Genomic DNA, 23,163 nt, shown 5'->3' with positions numbered 1-23,163 from the left:
AGCCTGTCCACTTGTGTTTACACTGGAGGAGTCCTGTTAGGCACGTAATAAGCGATTCCCTGATAAATTGTCTATGTCTCCATATAAAACACATCCAAGGAACACTATCCACGTCAATAACTCGCATGGTCTCCGAATATTAGCCAAGAAATCAACTCATTTTCACACACAATAATTCTAAATGTCAAAAGCAGCCATTTGCCGACCGCATCGCACAAATTTTGGAACACCGTTATTTGATTGGTTGAAATTGTAAAAAGCTCAAAGGTAAGGTAACAATTGACATTGACACCAGCAAATGGTTGCTTTTGACGTTAAGAATTATTGTGTGTGAAAACGAGTTGATTTCTTGGCTAATATTTGGAGACCGAGCGAGTTATTGACGTGGATAGTGTTCCTTGGATGTGTTTTATATGGAGACATAGACAATTTATCAGGGAATCGCTTATTACGTGCCTAACAGGACTCCTCCAGTGTAAACACAAGTGGACAGGCTTAGCTACATCGACCGAATTTTTGACAATTTCTCGTGTTTGAGGCCATGTGGACAGTTTAATACTGCGTCAAATGGAATGACACAGGTACCGTTTGAAAGATAATTTATGTTGCTGTAAATCTGTGCAGAGTTTTTGGTGATAAACATATGAATTGTGTAGCAGTGCCTTGGAATTCATGTCCGGTAGTATGATTGCGTTGGTGCTCTTTTCCTTTTTCTTACATATACTTTTTTTTTTTTTTTGACTGGCCCCTGTGGAAAAAGTGTAGACATTTATGTCGCGAAAACATATGACATTACGATGCTTTTGCGTATTCTTAATATCCACTTTGAAACATAATTTAATGATCAGAAATAATGTTACTTAACATTCTTACCTCAGTAAACAACTGTTTATTTGTTGTCTTTTAGCAAAACAGGAGTTGCATTTTTTGTAACAAAAAATATTTCAAGTCAGTTCTTGTTTTCCGCCGCCATTGTTGTTTACAGTGACAATTCTTAATCGATCAAACTGAGACGTCAGTAAAACTGACGTTATTAAAATATTTATGTTTATTTTTTTGTTATAAGATGATCTCTTTCATTTACAAATCATTTCTTAAAGTACCTTTTAATCGGGAATTTGATATGAGCCGGTAAAACTTCTGTCGAGCTAAAACTTTCAAACAAGAACTTTTTTGAGGGAAAATTTGACAGGTGAAAACGGACGTGTAAAACAGTGTCTAACAAGTCTTATTTCAATAATTGATGGTCTAAATTTGAATAGGCTCACCAGGAAAGCACAACACATTTGATTAATAAATATTCAGAAGTTGTTTTATTCTACTGTAACAGTCTTATTTTACAAAGTGTCCTAGTTTAGTTCTGGCTTCAATAACTTAATTTTTTTTGCATAGCTCAATTGCCCAGCAGTGATTGCGGAATTTAATTTGCGGAACTAAGCATTCAGTTTTTTTTTCATAAAAAACTATTCGTTCCCAACATTTGGCAATTGCCACAATAAATAAATTATATTTAATTATAAATGAATCTTTTTCAGGTGCTTATCTAAAGGCATTCATATGATACAATCCAGCCATTACTATCATGTCTTCACCCCAGTCTCTGTTTGACCAGTGCATATTGTTTATCGCCTACAATGTGGACAAGGTCGAGGACTTTGTGGGGTTTCCATCCCAGATTGGAGAAAAGATCTTCAGCACAGCTATCATGCAGCCGAGGTTCTTTGATGATCGTGAGTACGCAGACCAGACCCTGAATGTTTTCAGTGAGGCATTTGGAGAAGAGCTGATGTACAGTTTGAATATGGCAGGTTCTGTACCAGTTGTGTTGTGTTGTTTGTTTACTTAGCAATAGACATGCGTGTTGTGTGAGTTACTGAAAAAAATCATTTATATTTGTCTGCATGAAATTTCTTGGTTTAAAACTTATGTTTTCTTTCTTTGTATACTGCCAACCGCTCTTTCGAGCATTATAGGCAGAGGGACATTATCGAGTCCGTTTCCTGGGAAGAACCAGTACTAGGTGTCTATGGAGGAGTTAATGAGAACGCGTCACGAGTGGGGTTCGAACCCACGAACTCCCGATCGCTAGGCGGACACCTCATCCACTACACCACCGCGTTTTTATGTGGATTTCTTATTTTGGAAAAAAAACAAAACCTTTGCCTTATAATGCATATATACGCTGTGCAGTTTCCCACTCCCAGGGTTCGACACTAAGGCACGTCCGACAGACATTGTCTAGTAAGATCCGTTGTCGGGCTAGTAAAACTGCGGGCTAGCTTGTCCGACTGGTCGTACATAGACAAATCTATACTGATTCATATAACTATAACTAACTGCTGTGAAAACCTTTATTTTTTATAAGTAAAATTACTCTCGTATTTGTTATTTACATTAAAACAAAACTAGTGTATTTAAATGAACGCGGAGCATTCACATGATTCATTGCTATTTTTAGACGCAAAGGAGAGCATCCTGCAGAAATTGCTTGTTTCGATTGGTCATGTTGTCATGAATATTAATGATTTTCTGCAGTGTCGTAAAACTGCAGAGCATGATTTTACAACTTCTATCGAAAATCGGTATCGTCAATGTAAACATTTTTGCGCAGCAGACAAGAGAATGTAATTTAAAGAATGGCTTTGTTCAAGTTTCGGATTTTCGTCCGACAAATCAGTTAATAAAAAAGAATCCGACGCTTAAACTGGCACGAAACGTAAATACGTAGAAACACGAAAATGTCCATTTTATCCTAGATGGAAAATCGAGTCGGTTCCCATGGATTGAATTTGACGGAGAAAAGCAAAAAAAAAAGTTTTATTGTATTGTTTTACTCTATGTATCAAAAAAATCTGGTGTTCACTGATTATTTACTGATAAATCCTGATTAAACAGTTACATGACACAATTGTGTTCATTTGCTATGTCATTTGTTGTCTAGTAGATATCAGGTTCGGGCTAGTTCATTTTAAGAGGAGCTGGTCCGACGGTCTTGCTGTAAAAAAAGTTAATGTCGAACCCTGACTCCATACATCACTATGGTCACTGGATGCACAGCTTCATTTAATTGAGATATTCAGACTGGTATAAGCAGTTCCTAGTCCAACTTGTTGACGCTCTCAAATATTAAGCTACTTTTTATATTGGTGATATTTGGAGCGTACAACCGGGGAAGGACTCAAACAATGGTGGAAAGTTTTCCTTCTTTGTCTATATTGTTTCACAAGGATTTTGTGCGCAACATTCAAGCCCCGATATCAGACACTAAATATCAACGGATTGCAATAATATTTACATACCTGTGTGGATCATTCATTGCTCGATAATGTTCCGTAAAAATTATGTAATGACACTTTTAATTTTGCATGCCTGAGCAATTTAAATCCATCGACTATTCAAATTTTCAATATCTGTCGATTCGCTCGCTGTGTAGATATAAATCAATAACACAGCCTCGATGTAAAGCATGTGGAAGAATAAACTGCGTAAAATACAGTTTGCGTTCGTCTGTTGTGGTGCAGAGCGTTATATAGTAAACGGATGTTATTATACTTTTCTGGATTAATTAAGCATTGTTTTTTTTTCTAAAGTGACAATTAAAACGTTCTGAAATAAACAACATCTTTTATTTGTATACGGTACGTAAATAATAGTGATACAGATCATACAGTATACCGTCCTATGTAAGGTAGAATGTAAGTACATAAAACAACACAGACAGAGGTGCGGAAAAGACATGCATAAAAAGTTGCTGAAACTTAGAAGAGTGAATAGAAACTGCACCATATCTGTTTTGAACATATGCTTATTAAATCGACAAAGATGAGCATACTAGATCTACTTAGGTAAAAGTCGGTGTTAAAAGCTAATGTTAAATAAAATTACGCGTGCACCGTACTAGTACACGTTACACCGTAATGCCTTCTTCTGATTGGTTCATATTTAAATCAGTTTCATGACATGGCGACAGGTCAGTGATTGTTTTGCGATTTAAGCAGAAGTTTAACTGAAGAATTTATGCCTTTCTAACTTCAATTCGAAGATATTTGAGATAAAAATGGACTTCTGAACTAAAACATTATGAGTTGGTAATGTTATTTTGCAATTTTACGCAAATTTATGAAAATTTAAACTATCTGGTGTCTTCCACATAATGACTTTTCCCTGATAAGAAGTTAGAATTTAGCCCATATAAAAAGTATCTCTAAATTCTTTGCGCGTCTTATAAATAAGACTAAAGCAGTTCCTATACATTTCAGGTGAGCACCTATGTCTGAATTATCATCTAGAAGCCATAATAAAATTTCAGGACCTCCATTGTCTGGACCTATCTCACTGTGGTCTAGGTGATAATCATGAACTCCTACAGCACATAGCGCACCTCTACAGGTATGGTAATATAGTTTGTCAATTTGGAAAATGAAATTAAAACTGATAGAGGTACCTGGTTAGAATGATAAGGTACGTTTCTTGGGAGCATGTTTGAAAGCTTCCAAAGAAAGTCTTAGCTTGAGACATAACATAAATAAAAGCCCCTGTCCACAAGTATTGCAAGAAAATAATATTCATGCATAGTTTGTTATTAACATCTTACCAACACCTTCCCCCATAAAATATGCATTTAAATACTAACACTCTGGAAACACTTAATTGGGTGGTTTGTTTTTATTCAATAGCCTCTGAGCCTCTGGAGTAAATGTAATTAATAGAGTTAGGTTGTACCAAGCCTAAAAAAGTATTTATTCCATTTGCATCAAATGCTTTTGAACATAAATATGATTAAATATATTTATTACAAAAAATAGTTTTTAAAGAAACATCATTTTCTTGAATTTAATAAGATTTTTATTCAGGTATTGAAATATGTTTTGTTGACAAAAGCCTGAAAGGCTTTATATAAGACTTTGCTTATGATTGTTTTGCATTGAAAATCATATATTTTATATTAATTTTGACAAATGGTCAATCGAGGCTTGAGAGATTATACCCCCATTACCATTGGTAATGGGGGCTATATACGAGTCACTTGTCAGTCTGTCTGTTTGTTGGTCTGTCTCGACAATTTCTTCAGATCTTCACCAAACTTGGTCAGAAGTTGTACCTAGATGTTATCTAGGTCAAATTTGAATATGGGTCATGCTTGGTCAAAAACTAGTTCACGGGGTCACTTAGAGCGTTTTTAATCGAAAGTTTGTCCGGACCATAACTATGTCATTTATCGTTAGATTTTAAAATGACTTGGTACATTTATTCACCATCATTGGAAGGTGTGTCGCGCGAAATAATTACGTCAATATCTCCAAGGTCAAGGTTTCACTTTGAGTTCACAGGTCAAATGCTTGTCCCGGCCATTTATTTGCCGTTTATTGTGAGACTTTAAAATCATCTGGCACATTTGCTCACCATCATTGGACTTTGTGTCGCGCGAAAGAATCACGTCAATATCTCAAAGGTCAAGGTCACACTTTAAGTTCAAAGGTAAAAAATGGCCATAAATGAGCTTGTCCGGGCCATAACTATGTCGTTCATTGTGACATTTTAAAATCATTTGGCACATTTGTTCACCATAATTGGATGGTGTGTCACGCGAAAGAATAACGTCTATATTTGCAACGTCAAGGTCACACTGTGAGTTCAAAGGTCAAAAATGGCCATAAATGATCTTATCCGGGCCATAACTATGTCATTCATTGTTAGATTTAAAAATTACTCGGTACATTTGATCACAATCATTGGACAATGTGTCATGCGAAAGAATTACGTCGATATCTCCAAGGTCAAGGTCTTACATGGAGTTCAAAAGTCAAAAACGGCCATAAATGAGCTTGTCCGGGCCATAACTATTTCATTCATTGTGAGATTTTAATATGACTCTGTACATTAATTTTGTTCACAGTCGTTAGAGAGCGTATCATGCGAAAGAATTCAAGAGTTCAAAGGTCAAAATGGCCATACATGATAATGGCATAATAATTCTTAAAAATCACTATAAATTAATCACTATAAATTAAATTCTCGTTTTGTTAAGACAGCATGCAAAATAGTCTTTGTCATGCGGCATGTGGGGGTATACGTCACGTCTGTGACAAAGCTCTAGTTATTTACAGTTTTTGTTCTTGTATATGAAATGAAATACACAAATATCAAATTCAATGAATGCTATGATTTACAGACATTTAATTGAGAATAGCGTAGTTACTTGTTCCAGTGATAGGGACCATTATCTTCAGCCAAAAACTACCTACTTCTAATATTCACCTGTTACAAAAACCAGGCTTATCATGGGAAAACTTGTGGTGATGGCTCAAGGAGATAAAGGTGTTCGCTCGATCTTCAAATAGTTTTAATCAGATAATCATGAAATATGATGGCAATGTTTCTGGGTCTATAGTCTCAGCAAAGTTTTCTTACCCACCAGATTGCCTGAATCATATCTGAGTTATGGCCATTGCGTTATATAAAAAAGTGTAAAATAATGGTGTCCGCTCTCTATCTCAAATAGTTTTAATCTGACATCAAACTTGGTGATAATGTTTGCTGTTATATGATCTCAGCCTATGGCCAAGCCAGCCAGATCAGGTTAAGCACTTAGAATTATGGCCCTTAAATATAAAAAAAATGTTTAAACATCGTTTCATCATCTTTCTTGGTGAAAATGTTAGTGGGCATATAATCACCATCAAGTTCAATAATCAAGCAGATAGCCTGAAGCACTTATGAGTTACAGCCCCTTTAAATTACCAAATTTTGCCCCCAAAAACATATCCAGTCACTTAACTTAAACTTAACTTAAACACTTTAAATTGCATCTTTATGGTGACAATGTTTTTGGGCATATAATCTAGATTAAGTTCATTACCAGCCAGATTACTTAATGCACTTCTTAATGATGGCGGCTGAATTTTCCAAATTAGCCAAACAACCTTTCCTGCTTGGCTTAAACCTACTTTTTAAGAACACTTTTCAATAACAGTACATGACATGTTTCAGTCTGGAGCAGCTGTGTTTGAAAGGCAATTCCATCACTGATGCTGGCATTCAAAAGCTGACTATTCCATTTAGAATGTTCAAACATGGACCCAGCAGACTTTCTGTGGTTGATCTTTCACGTATTCATCATTTCATATTATGTATACTCATAATTTTACCTCGTACAAAATACTCGTTTTTAATTGGCTCAGCTACGTCACATGTTGACTTTTTAATTTGTCATATTAGGTAAGTAGCTTTTTATTTTAGGTTAGTAAGGTAAAATAACGTCACAGTTGTAAATGAGACTATGTTATATAATACAGTAAAGTTTTCAACTGTTATAAAATTAAGGATGGAGACTGAAAAATTAATTGGTTACAAGGTTTCATCTGTACCCCGCACAGTGATACAGGGTATTAAATTTATATTGGGACACAAGCTGCAATCTCAACCAATTACTGAACCTGCATACTTGGACTGTTTATATTACTGTATATGTCTTCAGCAACTGAAATCAGTCAGCTCGTAAAGATATGTTGCCGATCTGGTTAATATTGTTTGTTTGTTTTTCCAGGAAACACAGGTGTGTCTGTTCTCTGCCTGAAATACTTCACCCAGTTTCCCAGACTAACAAGGGTGGTTTTGTCCAATGGTCCAAGCAGTAAAGTAGTGAGTGATATATATTAAAATGTGCTGCACTCTGGTAAAACAGGGCTTCATGCATGTGCTTAAAGTGTTGTTCCAGGTTATCCTGTAGGGACAATACTTTCCCTGTTTTTTATTTATTGTTTGAAGGAAGTCTCTTCTTTGAAAAAAATCCAGTTTAGGCGGAAAGTCCTGATTAGCCTGTGTGGAATGCACAGGTTAATCTGGGACGTCATTTTACTAACATGCATTAAACTCCGTTTTCCTAGTGCAAAGCTCAAATGCAATTGTTGTATGGTCCAGTAATAAGGAAAGATCCAGCAAACATCTGCAGTAGAGTGCTTCATATTACCCTCCTCCATATTAACCAAAAAATATTTTCTTTGATTATATCCCACCGCAAAGCGGTAGGTGGCATTATAGGCCCTTTGCCTATCCGTCAGTCTGTCCATAACACTTCAGTGGCTGCTCCATATCTCCTACACACTTGGAAGGATTTTCATGAAACTTTCCTCAAATGTCTATAATATTGCCTCAAGGTCAATGTTCTACATCAAGGTCAAAGGTTCAAGACTCCATTTACTTGTCTGTTCCATATCTCCCATACCTTTTGAAGGATATTCATGAAACTTGCCGCATATATTTAGGGCAATCAGTTATGTGCATAAGAGTCTTAGACATGGGTTTATCATGCCAGCTTATGGTCTGGTCAGGTTGTACTTCAAGGTAAAAGCTTTGATTATCCATTTTCCTGTCTGCTCTATATCTCCTATACTCTTCAATAGTATTTTCATGAAGATATGCTAAAAAACAGGAGACACAAATCTGACGTTGGACTACCATTAATATATTTTGATAAATAATAATATGGCATTTTTCATAATCCCCAAGTAGAAATTAACTCGCATATATTCTTTTATTTCCTATCATTTACTTATTCATACAGCATTTATTAGTGTGAACAATTTCAAATAATGTGACCAGCATCCACCATTCCCCACCCCTCTTACCTATCTTGTCCTGAATCTTTTTCTAAGCACAACCTGGTGTCATACTTTTATGGTAGTTTTTAAACTTGGGCTGAGGAAGAATGGGGCCTTATGCAATTGTGTTAAGTGTCGTCTCAGATAAGCCTGTTCAGTCTGCACAGACTAATCAGGGACAACACTTTTTGCTTTTATGGATTTTTTTTTATAGTTTTTTTAGATAAAGTCTTTTCTTAATGGAAATCCAGTCTAGGCTGAAAGAGGCGTCCCTGATAAGCTTGTGCATAGTGCACAGGATAATCTGGGACAACACTTAACTCACATGCATTAAGCCCCATTTTCCAAGTATTCTTACTGATTGATATTCAGCCAGTGCCTGTGTCTCCGTGGAAATGCTCAGAGGAAGTCAGGCCAGTCACCATGGTAATAGGGACAGAAGGGTGGGCCCAGCCTGTTATCAAGACTTGGAAGGAGAATAACGCTCAGAGGCTGAAGAATCTGAAACCCAAGAAATCCTCTGGATTTTGTAGGCCTTTTGATTACTTATTTTGTCAAGCATCATTATTATACCCCTATTACCATTGGTAATGGAGGCTATATAGGAGACACTTTGTCAGTCGGTCGGTAGGTCGGTCTGTCTGTCCCGAAAATTTCATCCAACTTCACCAAACTTGGTCAGAAGTTGTATCTGGATGATGTCTGGGACGGTGTGTCATGCGAAAGAAGTACGTCAATATCTCCAAGGTCAAGGTCACACTTAGAGTTTTGAGTTCAAAGGTCAAAATGCCCACAAATGAGCTTGTCCGGGCCATAACTTTTAGTCATTTATTGTGCTACTTTAAAATCATTTGGCGCATTTGTTCACCATCATCGGACGGTGTGTTCTGCGAAAGAATAACTTCGATATCTTTAAGGTCAAGGTCACACTTTGAGTTCAAAGGTCAAAAATGGCCATAAATGAGCTTGTCCAGGCCATAAATATGTCCTTCATTGTGAGATTTTAAAATCATTTGACACATTTGTTCACCATCATTGGACGGTGTGTCATGCGAAAGAATTTCGTCGATATCTCCAAGGTCAAGGTCACACTTTTAGTTCAAAGGTCAAAAATGGCCATAAATGAGCTTGTCTTGGCAATAACTATGTCGTTCATTGTGAGATTTTAAAATAATTTGGGGCATTTGTTCACCATAATTGGACCGTGTGTCATGTGAAAAAATTATGTTGATATCTGAAACGTCAAGGTAACACTTTGAGTTCAAAGGTCAAAAATAGCAATAAATGATCTTGTCCGGGCCATAACTATGTCATTCATTGTGAGATTTTAAATATTACTCAGTACTTTTGTTCCCAATCATTGGACGGTGTGTCATGCGAAAGAATTACGTTGATATCTCCAAGGTCAAGGTCACACTTTTGAGTTCAAAGGTCAAAAATTTCCATAAATGATCTTGTCTGGGCCATAACTATGTCATTCATTGTGAGATTTTAAAATTACTCGATACATTTGTTCACATTCATTTGACTGTGTCATGCGAAAGAATTACGTCAATATCTCCAAGGTCACACTTGGAGTTCAAAAGTCAAAAATCAGTGCTCACTCTGGCCTTCAGAAAATAATAGACATCATTTTTTTCCTTAAAAAAATAATAGCCAAAACATATGCGGACTTTTCCGCAAAAAGGTACTGAAGGCATAAAGAAAGAAAAAACAATGAATCTCATTTTATCTATGTTTTATTAAAAGTATATCTATTGGATTAAAGTTATATAACGCGTTGGCTAAATCAATATATATTTAAAATCCCAGACACGTGTTTTTACTTTTATTATATAATATTCACAATCTGGATTATTGCATTTTACTTATAATATATATATATATATATATATATATATATATATATATATATATATATACACTTTAAAACAAGCATAATATCAGTGTGCCATTTTCTTATAAAATATTATCATGGCTTTACAATAAAGAATACAATCAATTTTGTGGGTGTGAATTAACAAACCAGATCTCAGCTACAGTCACATACACATAAGAATTAAGGGCAGAGGCCCCAACCCACCCAGAGCCCTTACTAATTACACTAATTTTTTTAAGGTTTTCAAATTACAATTTTTGGTGAATACAACTCGAAATATTATAAACCACACCTTCCATAACACCGCATGTGTATTCGTCATTCTATTTTTAATATTATGAACTTTGAAAATAAATCATAATCGACGAAAAAAATACAGTATCCGAAAACAGTAATCCGAAAAATTGTGGCGTTTTGCACATGAAATACGCATAATATAAACAAGGGCTGTTTGTAAAACATGCATGCCCCCCATATGGGCTCTCCGTTGTAGTGACAGCCATTGTGTAAATATGTTTTTTGTCACTGTGACCTTTGACCTAGTGACCTGAAAATCTATAGGGGTCATCTGCCAGTCATGATCAATGTACCTATGAAGTGTCATGATCCTAGCCATAAGCGTTCTTGAGTTATCATCCAGAAACTATTTTACTATTTCAGGTCACCGTGACCTTGACCTTTGACCTAGTGACCTGAAAATCAATAGGGGTCATCTGCGAGTCATGATCAATCTACCTATCAAGTTTCATGATCCTAGGAATAAGCGTTCTTCAGTTATCATCCAGAAACCATTTTACTATTTCGGGTCACCGTTAACTTGACCTTTGACCTAGTGACCTCAAAATGGATAGGGGTCATCTGCAAGTCATGATCAATCTACCTATCAAGTTTCATGATCCTAGGAATAAGCGTTCTTCAGTTATCATCCGGAAACCATTTTACTATTTCGGGTCACCGTTAACTTGACCTTTGACCTAGTGACCTCAAAATGGATAGGAGTCATCTGCGAGTCATGATCAATGTACCTATGAAGTTTCATGATCCTAGGCATAAGCGTTCTTGAGTTATCAACCGGAAACCATTTTACTATTTCGGGTCACCATGACCTTGACCTTTGACCTAGTGACCTCAAAATCAATAGGGGTCATCTGCGAGTCATTATCAATGTACCTATGAAGTTTTATGATTGTAGCCATTAGCCTTCTTGAGTTATCATCCGGAAACCATTTTAATATATCAGGTCACCGTGACCTTGACCTTTGATATAGTGACCTAAAAATCAATAGGGGTCAACTGCGAGTCATGATCAATCTACCTATCAAGTTTCATGATCCTAGGCATAAGCGTTCTTGAGTTTTCATCCGGAAACCATTTTACTATTTCAGGTCACCGTGACCTTGACCTTTGACCTTGTGACCTGAAAATCAATAGGGGTCATCTGCGAGTCATGATCAATGAACCTATGAAGTTTCATGATCCTAGGCATAAGCGTTCTTGAATTATCATCCGGAAACCATTTTACTATTTTGGGTCACCGTGACCTTGACCTTTGACCTAGTGACCTGAAAATCAATAGGGGTCATCTGCCAGCCATTATCAATCTACCTACAAAGTTTCATGATCCTAGGCATAAACGTTCTTGAGTTATCATCCAGAAACCATTTTACTATTTCGGGTCACCGTGACCTTGACCTTTGACCAAGTGACCTGAAAATCAATAGGGGTCATCTGCGAGTCATGATCAATCTACCTATCAAGTTTCATGATTCTAGGCCTAAGCGTTCTTGAGTTATCATCCGGAAACCATTTTACTATTTTGGGTCACTGTGACCTTGACCTTTGACCTAGTGACCTGAAAGTCAATAGGGGTCATCTGCAAGTCATGATCAATCTACCTATCAAGTTTCATGATCCTAGGCCTAAGCGTTCTTGAGTTATCATCCGGAAACCATTTTACTATTTTGGGTCACCTTGACCTTTGACCTAGTGACCTCAAAATCAATAGGGGTCATCTGCAAGTCATGATCAATGTACCTATGAAGTTTCATGATCCTAGGCCCAAGTGTTTTTGAGTTATCATCCGGAAACCACCTGGTGGACGGACCGACAGACCGACATGAGCAAAGCAATATACCCCCTCTTCTTCGAAGGGGGGCATAAATATTAATATGCATAATCTAAAATGTGCATATCGTTCGACTACTTTATCTCCTAATACGACGTTTGCCATCGGCGGCATTATTGTAGGCAGAGGCCAATATCAATTGAAAATGATTTATTCCAAAAATAACACGTTCGCAATGTCGATCATGTTCATATCAATTAACTTCACAGCGCGTGAGTTAAAATACATCATCTCAGTGTAATTCCAAACACGTGTTTCGTTAAAATTAGCTGGCCATGGCATATGCCGGGTCCCTTTGAATTGGGAAAACCAGGTTACCTGGTAAAAAATTGAAATAATTGTGTTAAAGCAGACGACAAACAGCGGTAATTACGGGGATAATTAGTTGATGGCGATTAAATAATTATTTCATCAAGCAATGTTCAACGTAGTCTAATTGCAGAAAAAACGGCGTGAAAAACAAATAATAATTGGCGAAAAATTAACAAAGATCTAACAGTTCTGATAATTGGTAAAGCACGGGAAGATTAAAAACGTTCTTTTCTGAAATATATCACTGCTGTCGGACACTGATTGAGAAAAACGCTCTAGGCCACAATGTCGCAAAAGTTATTGATGCGTGTATGACAATACACAGGGTCGAGTGTGTACACAGGTAATCTCGTTATCGATTTTTCCTGCTTGATGGCCCGATTTGCAGGCGTTTCACATTCGCCGGACAACATTTAGAGGCATTTTGTTTTTTGATGTAGGAGGATAAAATAATCGCCATTTTTTCTAGACAATTTTAAGAAATAATAGCCAGTTGGATAAAATAATCGCCATTGGCTGTAATGTCTGGCAGCAGCGTGAGCACTGAAAAATGGCCATAAATGAGCTTGTCCGGGCCATAACTATGTCATTCATTGTGAGATTATAAAGAGAATCTGTACATTTATTTTGTTCACAGTCATCGGATGGCGTGTCATGCGAAAGAATTCAAGAGTTCAAAGGTCAAAATGGCCATAAATGATAATGGCATAATAATTCTTAAAAATCGCCATACATTAGCTTCTCTTGTTTTGAAGACAGCATGTAATATATTCTGTGTCAATGCAGCATGTGGGGGTATACATCATGTCTGTGACAAAGCTCTAGTTTCAATGAGTTTTGTTCTAGAAAAACTTGGCTTAATGTATGTGCGTAATGTGTTGTCCAAGATTTGTCTGTGCCGACTGCAAAGGCTAATCTAGGAAAAAACTTTACTCACATGCATTATGCCCCAGTTTTCCCAGAGTGAGGTAATTATCTACAGTCAAACCATATTTATAACTGAGTCTAATGTAATCTTAAGGCAGACCAAATGATTTCATATGACAAGGATGGGTATAAGCATGTTAGAATGCTTTTTGTTTAAATAAGAAATTATCACAACCATGCCATTTAAAAGGGAATAAGTTGTATTTAGCATTTCAGTAATGTTTCATTATTAATAAGTTTAAGTATGTGATTTCAATACATTGGCATATAAGTAGTGGTTGCCAGGGTGTCAATATATTATGCTGCCTTTATTTTGTTTTTGTTTTTACAAGTTAAGGTATTGTTTTGTGTAAAAAATAATTTTTGCTAGGACAGAAATATAAATTAGCATTTGACAAATGAACAATGAATGTCAATGGCCCAGGTTTCAAATTAAGGCGGAAGAGTGCTTTAACCAATTTAAACATTTGCCTCAGTATTGTTTAATTATTTAAAGAATAATACTCATTCATGTAAAGAAAAATGTTTAACAAGACTATTGTCAAGCAATATAAGTCCCCTACCGGCTCCACCATTGTCAGAAATTCCACCATTTTCAGATTTTTTATATATATATTTGTTGCCATAGCAACCAGAATTTTTGATGTAGGAAAAAAATTAAATGACGTGCATAATGTCCATGTTGCCATCTATCCATGTTTCAAGTTTCATGAAAAAATATTAAGAACTTTAAAAGTTATCGCAGGATCCAGAAAACCACCATTTCAGCAGTATTTCTAGTCTATTTGTTGCCATAGCAACCAGAATTTTTGATGTAGGAACGAAATGAAATGACGAACATAATGTCCATATTGACATCTATGTTCCAAGTTTCATGACAAAATATTAGGAACTTTTAAAGTTAATGCAGGATCCAGAAAAGTGTGACAGACTGACTGACAGACGGAGTGCAAACCATAAGTCCCCTCCGGTGAAACCGGTAGGGGACTAAAAATGACATAAGTACACATGGTTGCCATTGTTTCAAAGGATGGCTTGGTATGTTTTCTTTTTAGCCCACCTGAGCATGGTGAGATTTTGTGATCACCTTTTGTCAGTCATCCGTCTTGAGTCGTCAACATGTGCCTTTATTTACACTCTGGAGGACATATTTATTGTCCAATCTTAATGAAACTTGGTCAGACAATTTGTTCTGATGATATCTTTGATGAGTTGAACAATGGTTCTGGTCTGTTGAAAAACATGGCCACCAGGGGGCGTTGAATTTTTCCTAATATGGCTATAGTAAAACCTTGTAAGCGCTCTAGAGGCAACATTTGATGTTTCGATCTTCATGTAACTTGGTCAAAAGATTTGTCCCAATGATAGCTTGGATGAGTTCTAAAATGGTTCTGGCTGGTTGAAAAACATGGCTGCCAGGGGGGGGGGGGGGGGGGGGCGGGGCATTTTTCCTTGTAAGTTGTATTGCTATTAATGTCTATAGTAAAAAACTCTTATAGTTCAATTTTCATGACACTTTGTCAGAACATTTAATCTAATGATATCTTGGGCTGCACAGAACAGGTCAGTTCTTTTGTATCTCAGATAAGCAACTTTGGCCTTTTAGGCCCTCTTGTTGTCTTTCATTAACAATCAAACTGGAAATTTGAATAGAACATGCACAAACATGCCAAAGTGATTTGCTGGCATCTGGAAAGGGTCATATGGAAAAAATTACTAATAAGGTATTCATGAGCTCAAATAAGCGTCAATTATTTGCATGTAATATTACTCAGCAAGTACAAATTTCGCGTTTGGTTTAAAAAAAAAAATAAGTTTCACCAAAGAAATGTAGGTTGCACTTGAACTATCGATATTTACATTTATGATTTAGTCATAATGATTTCTCTATACATTTTATTTTGTATGTCCAACTTCATGAGTACAGTTCAGATTATACACAATTCTGTTTTGGTGTTGTTCGTCATTTTCAGATTATGGGTGCAAGCATTTTTCTGTTCTATCTTTTAAGCTGTGTTCTTGAAAACTGGGCTTAAGGCATGTGCCTACAGTGTCATCCCAGACTAGCCTGTGTAGTACACACAGGCTACCAGTAATCAGGGAGGACTCTCCGCTAAACTGGATTTTCATTTATAGGAGACTTCCTTAAAGAGAAAAATTCCTTTAAAGCCAAAGTGTTGCTGCAGAATGCACAGGCTAATCTGGGACGACACTTTACGCACATGCAAGGAGCCCTGTTTTCCCAGAGTAGGGCTGAATTGAAGTTAATGTTTGTCAAGACATGGCTCATGAAATCCTTTCTACAGCTGTTCACCACCTCTGATAGGAATAAATCTGTTCTCAGTGTTTGGCATAAGTGTGTGCACTGAGTACTGGTAACTGGTAAACCAGCTGATCTGGCAAAAGTGTGAGTGGGTTTAAGGAATGTTATGAAATATGGTAACCTTATATACATAGGAATATTCCTCTGTTAGCTGAATTTCTCCTTTTAAATAGCAGTATTTGTTTCTATTTTTTTTAAATTGAGGTTTTGTTTAAATTGAATGAACGTTTTAATATATTAAGGTTAAAAATTAATGCACATTACCCATTAAGAATTTCATAGTTTGACATACCTCATTTTGAATATATAAAGGGATTTCAAATCTTGTACATGCATGTTTGGTATTTAGTGTTTACTTGGCTCATGGATTTGAGTCTGAGCTCATAGAAATTCCATGTATGTAACTGCAAGCTCTCAAAACTAACATCCATATGCTAGAGGGATGAAATTTTACTAATAATAATGTTACAATATTGTTTCTTTTTTAATTTTGGCAGATATAGCCATCACATTATTGTTGTATCAAGGATAAACTTTATTAGTTCAGTAATATTTTTTGTCCCCTACCGGTTTCACTGGAGGGGACTTATGGTTTACGCTCTGTGCGTCTGTCTGTCACACTTTTCTGGATCCTGCGATAACTTAAAAAGTGCATCATATTTTTTCATGAAACTTGAAACATGGATAGATGGCAATATGGACATTATGCATGTCATTTCATTTTGTTCCTACGTCAAAAATTCTGGTTGCTATGGCAACAACAACAAAAATCTGACAATGGTGGAGCCGGTAGGGAACATACATTGCTTGGCAATAGTCTTGTTTTTATTTTTTGTTGCGTATAATATTAATATCTAATTAGATGAAAATAAGGTGTGTTGATTTAATAACTCAACATTATTAAGAAGATTGTTAAATTTCAACAGCATTCTTGTTTGCATTCTGGTTTCGATTTAATAAGAAAGATAACAACTGACACAATTCTCAAATCACCAGTAAAGTAAAACATTGTACATAAAACAGTCTAAACTTTAATAAAGAAAGTCAACATGATCGAATCAGTTGATCCATTCATATCCATAACATATCTTGTACAGAACAAATTGCATCTAAACTAGTATTTTGTCATATGGTGAAAGACAGGTATGTCAATGTTAATACATATGCATCCACATTGCATAATTTAAATTATTTATTTAACAATGTATCTATGTAACAGTATTTGCTTAAGACTGTCTAGAATATTTTATGCACTTGAAAATGCTCGTATGCTTGACAATTTTATTAATTAAATAAATGTGAATTTTGAAAGCGTTGTGTTAAATAGTAGATTAAAATTCAATGAACAATCATTATTCCACTGAATTACACATCAAATTTTGTGTGCAATGTACCATAATGAACATGTTTGTTGATGTAATGGCTATTTTCTCGATTGATTCATTTGTATGCTCATTTCAGATCGCAGAAAGGTGGATGAACTAATGCATTGTGGGTCAAGAAAATCATCCAATGAAACCATGGAAGGTTTTATAGTTGCTGTAAAAGATGATGGAGTGACCACTAGCACAATCGTCATACCATATGCACAGAATCATGACAAAAAGAAACAGGTTCAAGACATTATTAAAGAAAGCGAGGATCATGTAAGCTCTATTATGACTATATATGCTGCGTGTCATGATGTGAAAGTATCTCATGGGCATGGCCTCTTAGACTCCCTAGATACTCTGAGAAGTACAGCCACTGTCTCAATGGATCAAAGAAGTGTACAACACAGGCGATCTTGTAGTTCTCCTATTGGACAAAACACACATGTTCTCAATTTGGAAAATTGTGAAAACATGCTTAGTTCAAGGAAGGACATATTGCCATGTAACAAAAGTACCAAAGGTGGCAGAGTTTGTAAGAGATTGAAACCACTGCTGAACATATCTGCAGAAGTCAAGGGGAGAACAGTGGATGGAAAGCAGCATAGCAGTCTTATGAAAACTGGAAACCATTGCCAGCTGAAATATGCTCCGCTGCCTGCAGATGCAAAATCAACAAATATGTCATGTCAACAATCAAATAAAGCAGCGCTATCTAACATTGGGACAACGGGTATGCAATTTTCAAAGTACACAAAGAATGATTGTCAAGAGTTTTTGCCCTTGAAACCAACATTTATACCAAATTTCTTGAAGAGTTCTACCTCCACAGGAAGTGTCAACATAGATTCCATGTGTAATGATCAGCCAGCGGATAGTGATCCTTCCTGTAATCCTCAGAAGCATTTTTCCAATATCTCTCAGTGCAATGTGGAAGTAAAAGAAAAACAGTTGTGTAAAGATAGGAAACAGTTTGTGCTGTTAGGCAACTCCGATATGAACACAAATAAATCTCATTTTGTCTTAAAATTTGGCGAGGCACAGCATGGTTTTAAAACAAAGAAAATTAATATGATAAGTCGGAAACGAACGTTTGAGAATTATTTTGAACGGGATTCATGTGTAACAAATGAAAAAAATCCAGTTCTTCAGGACACTGATAATAAAGAATGTGGAAACAAATCTGTGAAGAAGCTCAAAACTTCAATTCTGGATGCTTTAGATGCATACTAATAAATACCTTTTGTCCTCGCTAATCATTTATAACAACTTGGATCAGATTTTGATCATGCAATATGTTTGTGAATTCCGTTTAGAAGTGAAAATAAATTGATAATCTTGTTCATTTTATGGCAAGTTTAAATGTCATTGTGTCCAAATGATTCAATTTCGTGTTTTATGTTTTTGCTACAGCAGTTATGAAATTTTGCTCGAGTTGGTTTCTTTTGGTTTTGTGTACAATGTATGTATCAGTTAAATAATTTTAATACGCAGCAAATAAAATAAACTGTGTACGGCAAACTTAATTCTACATTGTTATGATATTATTTTTTGAATTTTGTGAAAAATAATCTATGACTGTGAATACATGTACAAAATTGTTAAAAGTTTATTTTTAGCTCTGCTGTTTTCTGATAAAATTTCAGGTATTGTCATAGCCAACTCGTCCGCCGTCCACGTGCTAAAACCTTAACTTTGACTCTAAAATCAAAGTGCTTCCACCTACGACTTTGAAACCTCATATGTAGATGCACCTTGATGAGTTCTACACGCCACACCCATTTTTGGGTCACTAGGTCAAAGGTCAAGGTCACTGTGACCTCTAAAAAAAAAATTGACAAGCATTTATTCAAAACTGCTACAGCAGCCGAGCGTTGGCACCCGTTATGTGGTGCTCTTGTTAGTAAAAATACTCTCTGTATGTTCAAACGACACAAATTGTGGAGCAGTTACAATTATGCGTTAAAATCCATCTCGCAGAATTTCAGCGTCAGTACTCGTTCACTAAATAGTCCAGGGAATGTATAATTGACTATCGATGAACACAGTTTTGCTTTCGAGATGAGAAAACAAACACTACCGAAATAGTATAGTGTCACGATAAGAGGAAAATCGTTTACTTATCCAACCACAAATGCGAAAATGGGTCTTATTCCATATGCGGCCATTTATATATAGCCCACTCAGCCTGCGTATCTCTCAGTCTGGTCAGAAGATACATAATTAGACCATAACATATCGAGTTATTTTATAGCGAACAGCATCGCCTCTGACCAGACTGCGCAAATACACAGGTTGGGCTTAAGATACCCTTGCCGAAACGCATAAGACCCATTTTAGCATGACGCGGCTATGAAAGTGTGATTTAAATGTGTGGAAAGAAAACTGTGTGTAAATCAAATATTAGCATACGATATATTTCAATGGTGAAAAAATACACTCATAATAAGGCATGTGAGGACACATATGATGAGCACTCTCGTAGCATAATTTTAATATCTACTTCATTAATGTGTGGTTTGACAATGATAACACACATTTCATGCGGTGAATATGCGACTAACAAGTGAAAAAACATAATTGCTAAAATTCTGTTTTCAATTTAATTATTTAAAAACATAAATTTCAAATTTTATAACAAAGTCAGCATTTACGCCGACTACCTTTTTAAAAGATATTTCTTGTTATATTTAGTTGTTTTTCATATTCGGTTTTAGCGATTATAAAGCATTTTTGTTGTTGTCTATAGTATACCTATATTTTTTGTTAACTCCTGTTCAACGGTTTATAAATTGAGAACTGTGAAGTAAACTGTAAGTAAACACACTTAACCTTCTACTAGTGCGTAGTTTGCACAGTTAATACAAAAGATCGCCGCTATCTGTTAAGAACAAAATAACGTCTCCCAGACATACAAATTTAACCCCGCTGTAGTAGCATGCGCTATGAACGAGGTTACGCTACAGTTGCGTGATAGTATATTGGACATCCCACTATACTTGTTTATCCCACTTTTACAGCGAATTCGGTTGATTAAAGCCCCGTTGATTAAATTTCATCTATAATCAACGGCAAGGCTATAATCAATGGCACGAAATGACGTCATCAACTGCCGAACCGGGACTACTTTTTCCCACGCACCTCGTCACCTGTATTTGCCAAGTGCATCAATAATAAAAACACTCAAAAGTTTGTCAATCTTAATGACCTTAAAACAAAGAAAAGTAGCAAAAAAACCCGTGTATTTTTGTCATTTATTTTTATTAAAACCTCTAGTATTAGGTAAATTTAACACTATGCAAATAGGTTCTGTTGTTGTAGCTCCCCTTTGAAGAAGTCAGTTCGAGTTGCTCCCCTTTGACCGTAGAAAACAATCGTCTGGACCAAGAAATCCTGTGTTAATTTACAAGCTGTACTCGGATATGTGTCCATCTGATTTTTCTTCAAAGCATCTTTCCAACCTGGCAATACGCACAAATGACACTGCATCCCAGTGGTTCTTGCGTCAACAATTGGGTGTCAACAAGCTAGGTCAGATGCTGAAGGCCATGGCAAAAGACGCCGGCTTTCTCAAGCACAAGAGAATAACGAACCACTCAGTTCGCAAATTCCTGGTCAAAAAACTTCGAAATGCAAACATTCCACCCACTGAAACCATGGCCATAACAGGGCAAAACATGTCCAGTCCATAACCAATTATTCCAACATATCTGTTGAACAGCAGCAAAAGTGTTCATTCTTGCTCAGTCCAGTAAATGTAACAATCCAACAGATTCCTCTTGTTCACCTTCATGCACCGAAACTATGGCCGAAATGCAGCCTAGACAACCACTGTCTACCGTCGAACAAGTTGATCTTGATGTTCGCCCCACCCAGTCACTTCACCAGCAAATGTCTTTCTCTAGTTCGAACAACTTTGCCTCACAATTCTTTGGTGCCACTTTCAACATTCAAAATGTATATAATTAGCTTAAATCCAAGTAATCTTTGTTATTTCGTCACGAAATAACCAATATTATAACAAAGAAGCAAATATTGTGCACCTCGTGATCTACTTGATGGTTTGTTATCGAAAGTGAATTGTGTGTGGTGTTAGGCTACGTTGTAAACAAATGTAGTTCCTTGTATATAACAACTTAATGTCATATTGATATCATAAAACTTTAAGATTTGCAATTCAATATGATTAAAATTGTAATTAATAACCCTCGACACTTTGTTACAGAACGATATTCTGATTTAAAAAAAGATTATTTGATCAGCGGTTATTTTTTGAACGCGGAGTAATACACTCGCCTTGGTTACACTACAGTCATTATCAAAGTACGACAAACACTCATGAAAACTTATTTTGTTTAAATAAAAAAAGTTTACTGAATAAAAAGTGGGATAAATAGAATAATAGGTCAGTGTTGATTATAGATCAGGTTTATCATGCTCGGCACGAAAACGAAAAAGCACTCGCCAAGGCTCGTGCTTTTTGTTTTCTAAGCCTCGCATGATAAACCTGATCTATAATCAACACTAACCTATTATTCTCTATTTATCAGCAGTAGTTTTATTTTCCCGCATCTATTAATAGCGTCAGATTATGAATGACCTTTGCTAAGCAAAGATACTACGTCATTAAGACGCAGCAGATAGTGGACTATTTTAATCATTCATAAACATTCTCTTCCTCGACACGTTTAATACAAATATTGTTTACTGATTTTTTTTTCTAAAAATATTCCATTTGATACGATATTCACATTATGTTTCCATCTGTGAATGAATATAGTTGAAGAACTCTTGCATAAATTATACAACACTTTCTCGCGCATCCGTGCGGCAGATGTGGCAGTTATGATGAGTTATCATGTTTATCGTAGTGAAGAGGGAACTGGCTTTGAAACGCGTGGTACAAACCTTAGTTGTTCGCAAGCGAACAATTAAAAACGGGTCGGATAAATAAAAGATACATGCGCTCTAGTTTCGGGCGAGATCAAACATCCTTTAATTAACGGATTAATTACTCGGACTATCTGACAAGCCTCGTCAATCATGAGAGGTGTGTTTTTCCCATGTAACATCAACTGCAAAGGTTTATATCCAAGATGCTTGTAGGACCGGACTTGCGAAACTGGAATGTCGTTCATTTACAGTTCGAATGTTTTGTGTTTATTACGTTATTACGACAGAATATGAAATAGTATGTTTTGCTAAATTAAAAGAGACCAGTCAGATATTCGACCCGAAAATGAATCGATACAGACCAGTGTTAAAAAAATTGGCAGACAGTTGCGGATTTTTAACAATTTTATAATGATGAGAGAGAGAGTTGTAAAAATGATCTGTACCTACCAAATGATAAATATAAATTATCTCCCCTTAAAGCTTGTTACTTCCCTTGGATTTGTTTTTTTGACCTTTGACCTTGAAGGATGAACTTGACCTTTCACCACTCAAAATGTGCAGCTCCATGAGATACACATGCATGCCAAATATCAAGTTGCTATCTTCAATATTGCAAGTTATGGCAAATGTTAAAGTTTTCGGACGGACAAAAGGCAGTTCAAATGCTATATGCCACCCTACTAGGGGAATAAAAAGAGCAATGGGACTCGAATGGATCCTTTAGGGACATC

The 23,163-nt window shown here is 36.1% G+C and overlaps 2 protein-coding genes across 4 annotated transcripts in view; one reads left to right on the top strand and one right to left on the bottom strand.

Annotated features, from left to right (window-relative positions):
• LOC127842891 (ciliogenesis and planar polarity effector 1-like) overlaps positions 1-985 on the bottom strand; it is an 84,196-nt gene extending 83,211 nt beyond the window's left edge. The window contains exon 1 of the mRNA XM_052372669.1: positions 874-985. The gene's annotated coding sequence lies outside the window, so the exon portion shown is untranslated. The remainder of the gene's footprint in view (positions 1-873) is intronic.
• A 163-nt stretch (positions 986-1,148) lies between these two features.
• Positions 1,149-19,143, top strand: LOC127842897 (leucine-rich repeat-containing protein 42-like). Of its 3 annotated transcripts, XM_052372705.1 has the most exons (7): positions 1,149-1,192; positions 1,536-1,808; positions 4,260-4,389; positions 6,991-7,109; positions 7,547-7,641; positions 8,973-9,129; positions 17,628-19,143. In XM_052372705.1, the coding sequence occupies exons 2-7, from the start codon at positions 1,583-1,585 to the stop codon at positions 18,767-18,769; spliced, it is 1,869 nt and encodes a 622-aa protein (XP_052228665.1). In that variant the 5' UTR covers positions 1,149-1,192; positions 1,536-1,582; the 3' UTR covers positions 18,770-19,143. The 3 variants fall into 3 exon arrangements, with proteins under 3 accessions (XP_052228665.1, XP_052228666.1, XP_052228667.1); XM_052372706.1 differs by lacking the exon at positions 1,149-1,192 and having other exon boundaries at positions 1,205-1,730; XM_052372707.1 differs by lacking the exons at positions 1,149-1,192; positions 8,973-9,129 and having other exon boundaries at positions 1,205-1,808; positions 17,628-17,798.
• The last annotated feature ends 4,020 nt before the right edge of the window (positions 19,144-23,163 follow it).

This window comes from Dreissena polymorpha, chromosome 8, assembly GCF_020536995.1.
Source record: "Dreissena polymorpha isolate Duluth1 chromosome 8, UMN_Dpol_1.0, whole genome shotgun sequence".
Lineage (NCBI taxonomy): Eukaryota > Metazoa > Mollusca > Bivalvia > Myida > Dreissenidae > Dreissena > Dreissena polymorpha.
Note: the sequence above shows the minus strand (reverse complement) of the source record. Positions and strands in the feature narration are given on the sequence as shown.

Excerpts from the sequence above, each read along its gene's own strand:
- LOC127842897 (XM_052372705.1), top strand. The coding sequence starts at position 1,583 with ATGTCTTCACCCCAGTCTCTGTTTGACCAGTGCATATTGTTTATCGCC. Across the intron at positions 1,809-4,259 it reads GTACAGTTTGAATATGGCAG|GTGAGCACCTATGTCTGAAT; the intron begins GTTCTGTACCAG and ends TATACATTTCAG. Across the intron at positions 9,130-17,627 it reads CAAGAAATCCTCTGGATTTT|ATCGCAGAAAGGTGGATGAA; the intron begins GTAGGCCTTTTG and ends TGCTCATTTCAG.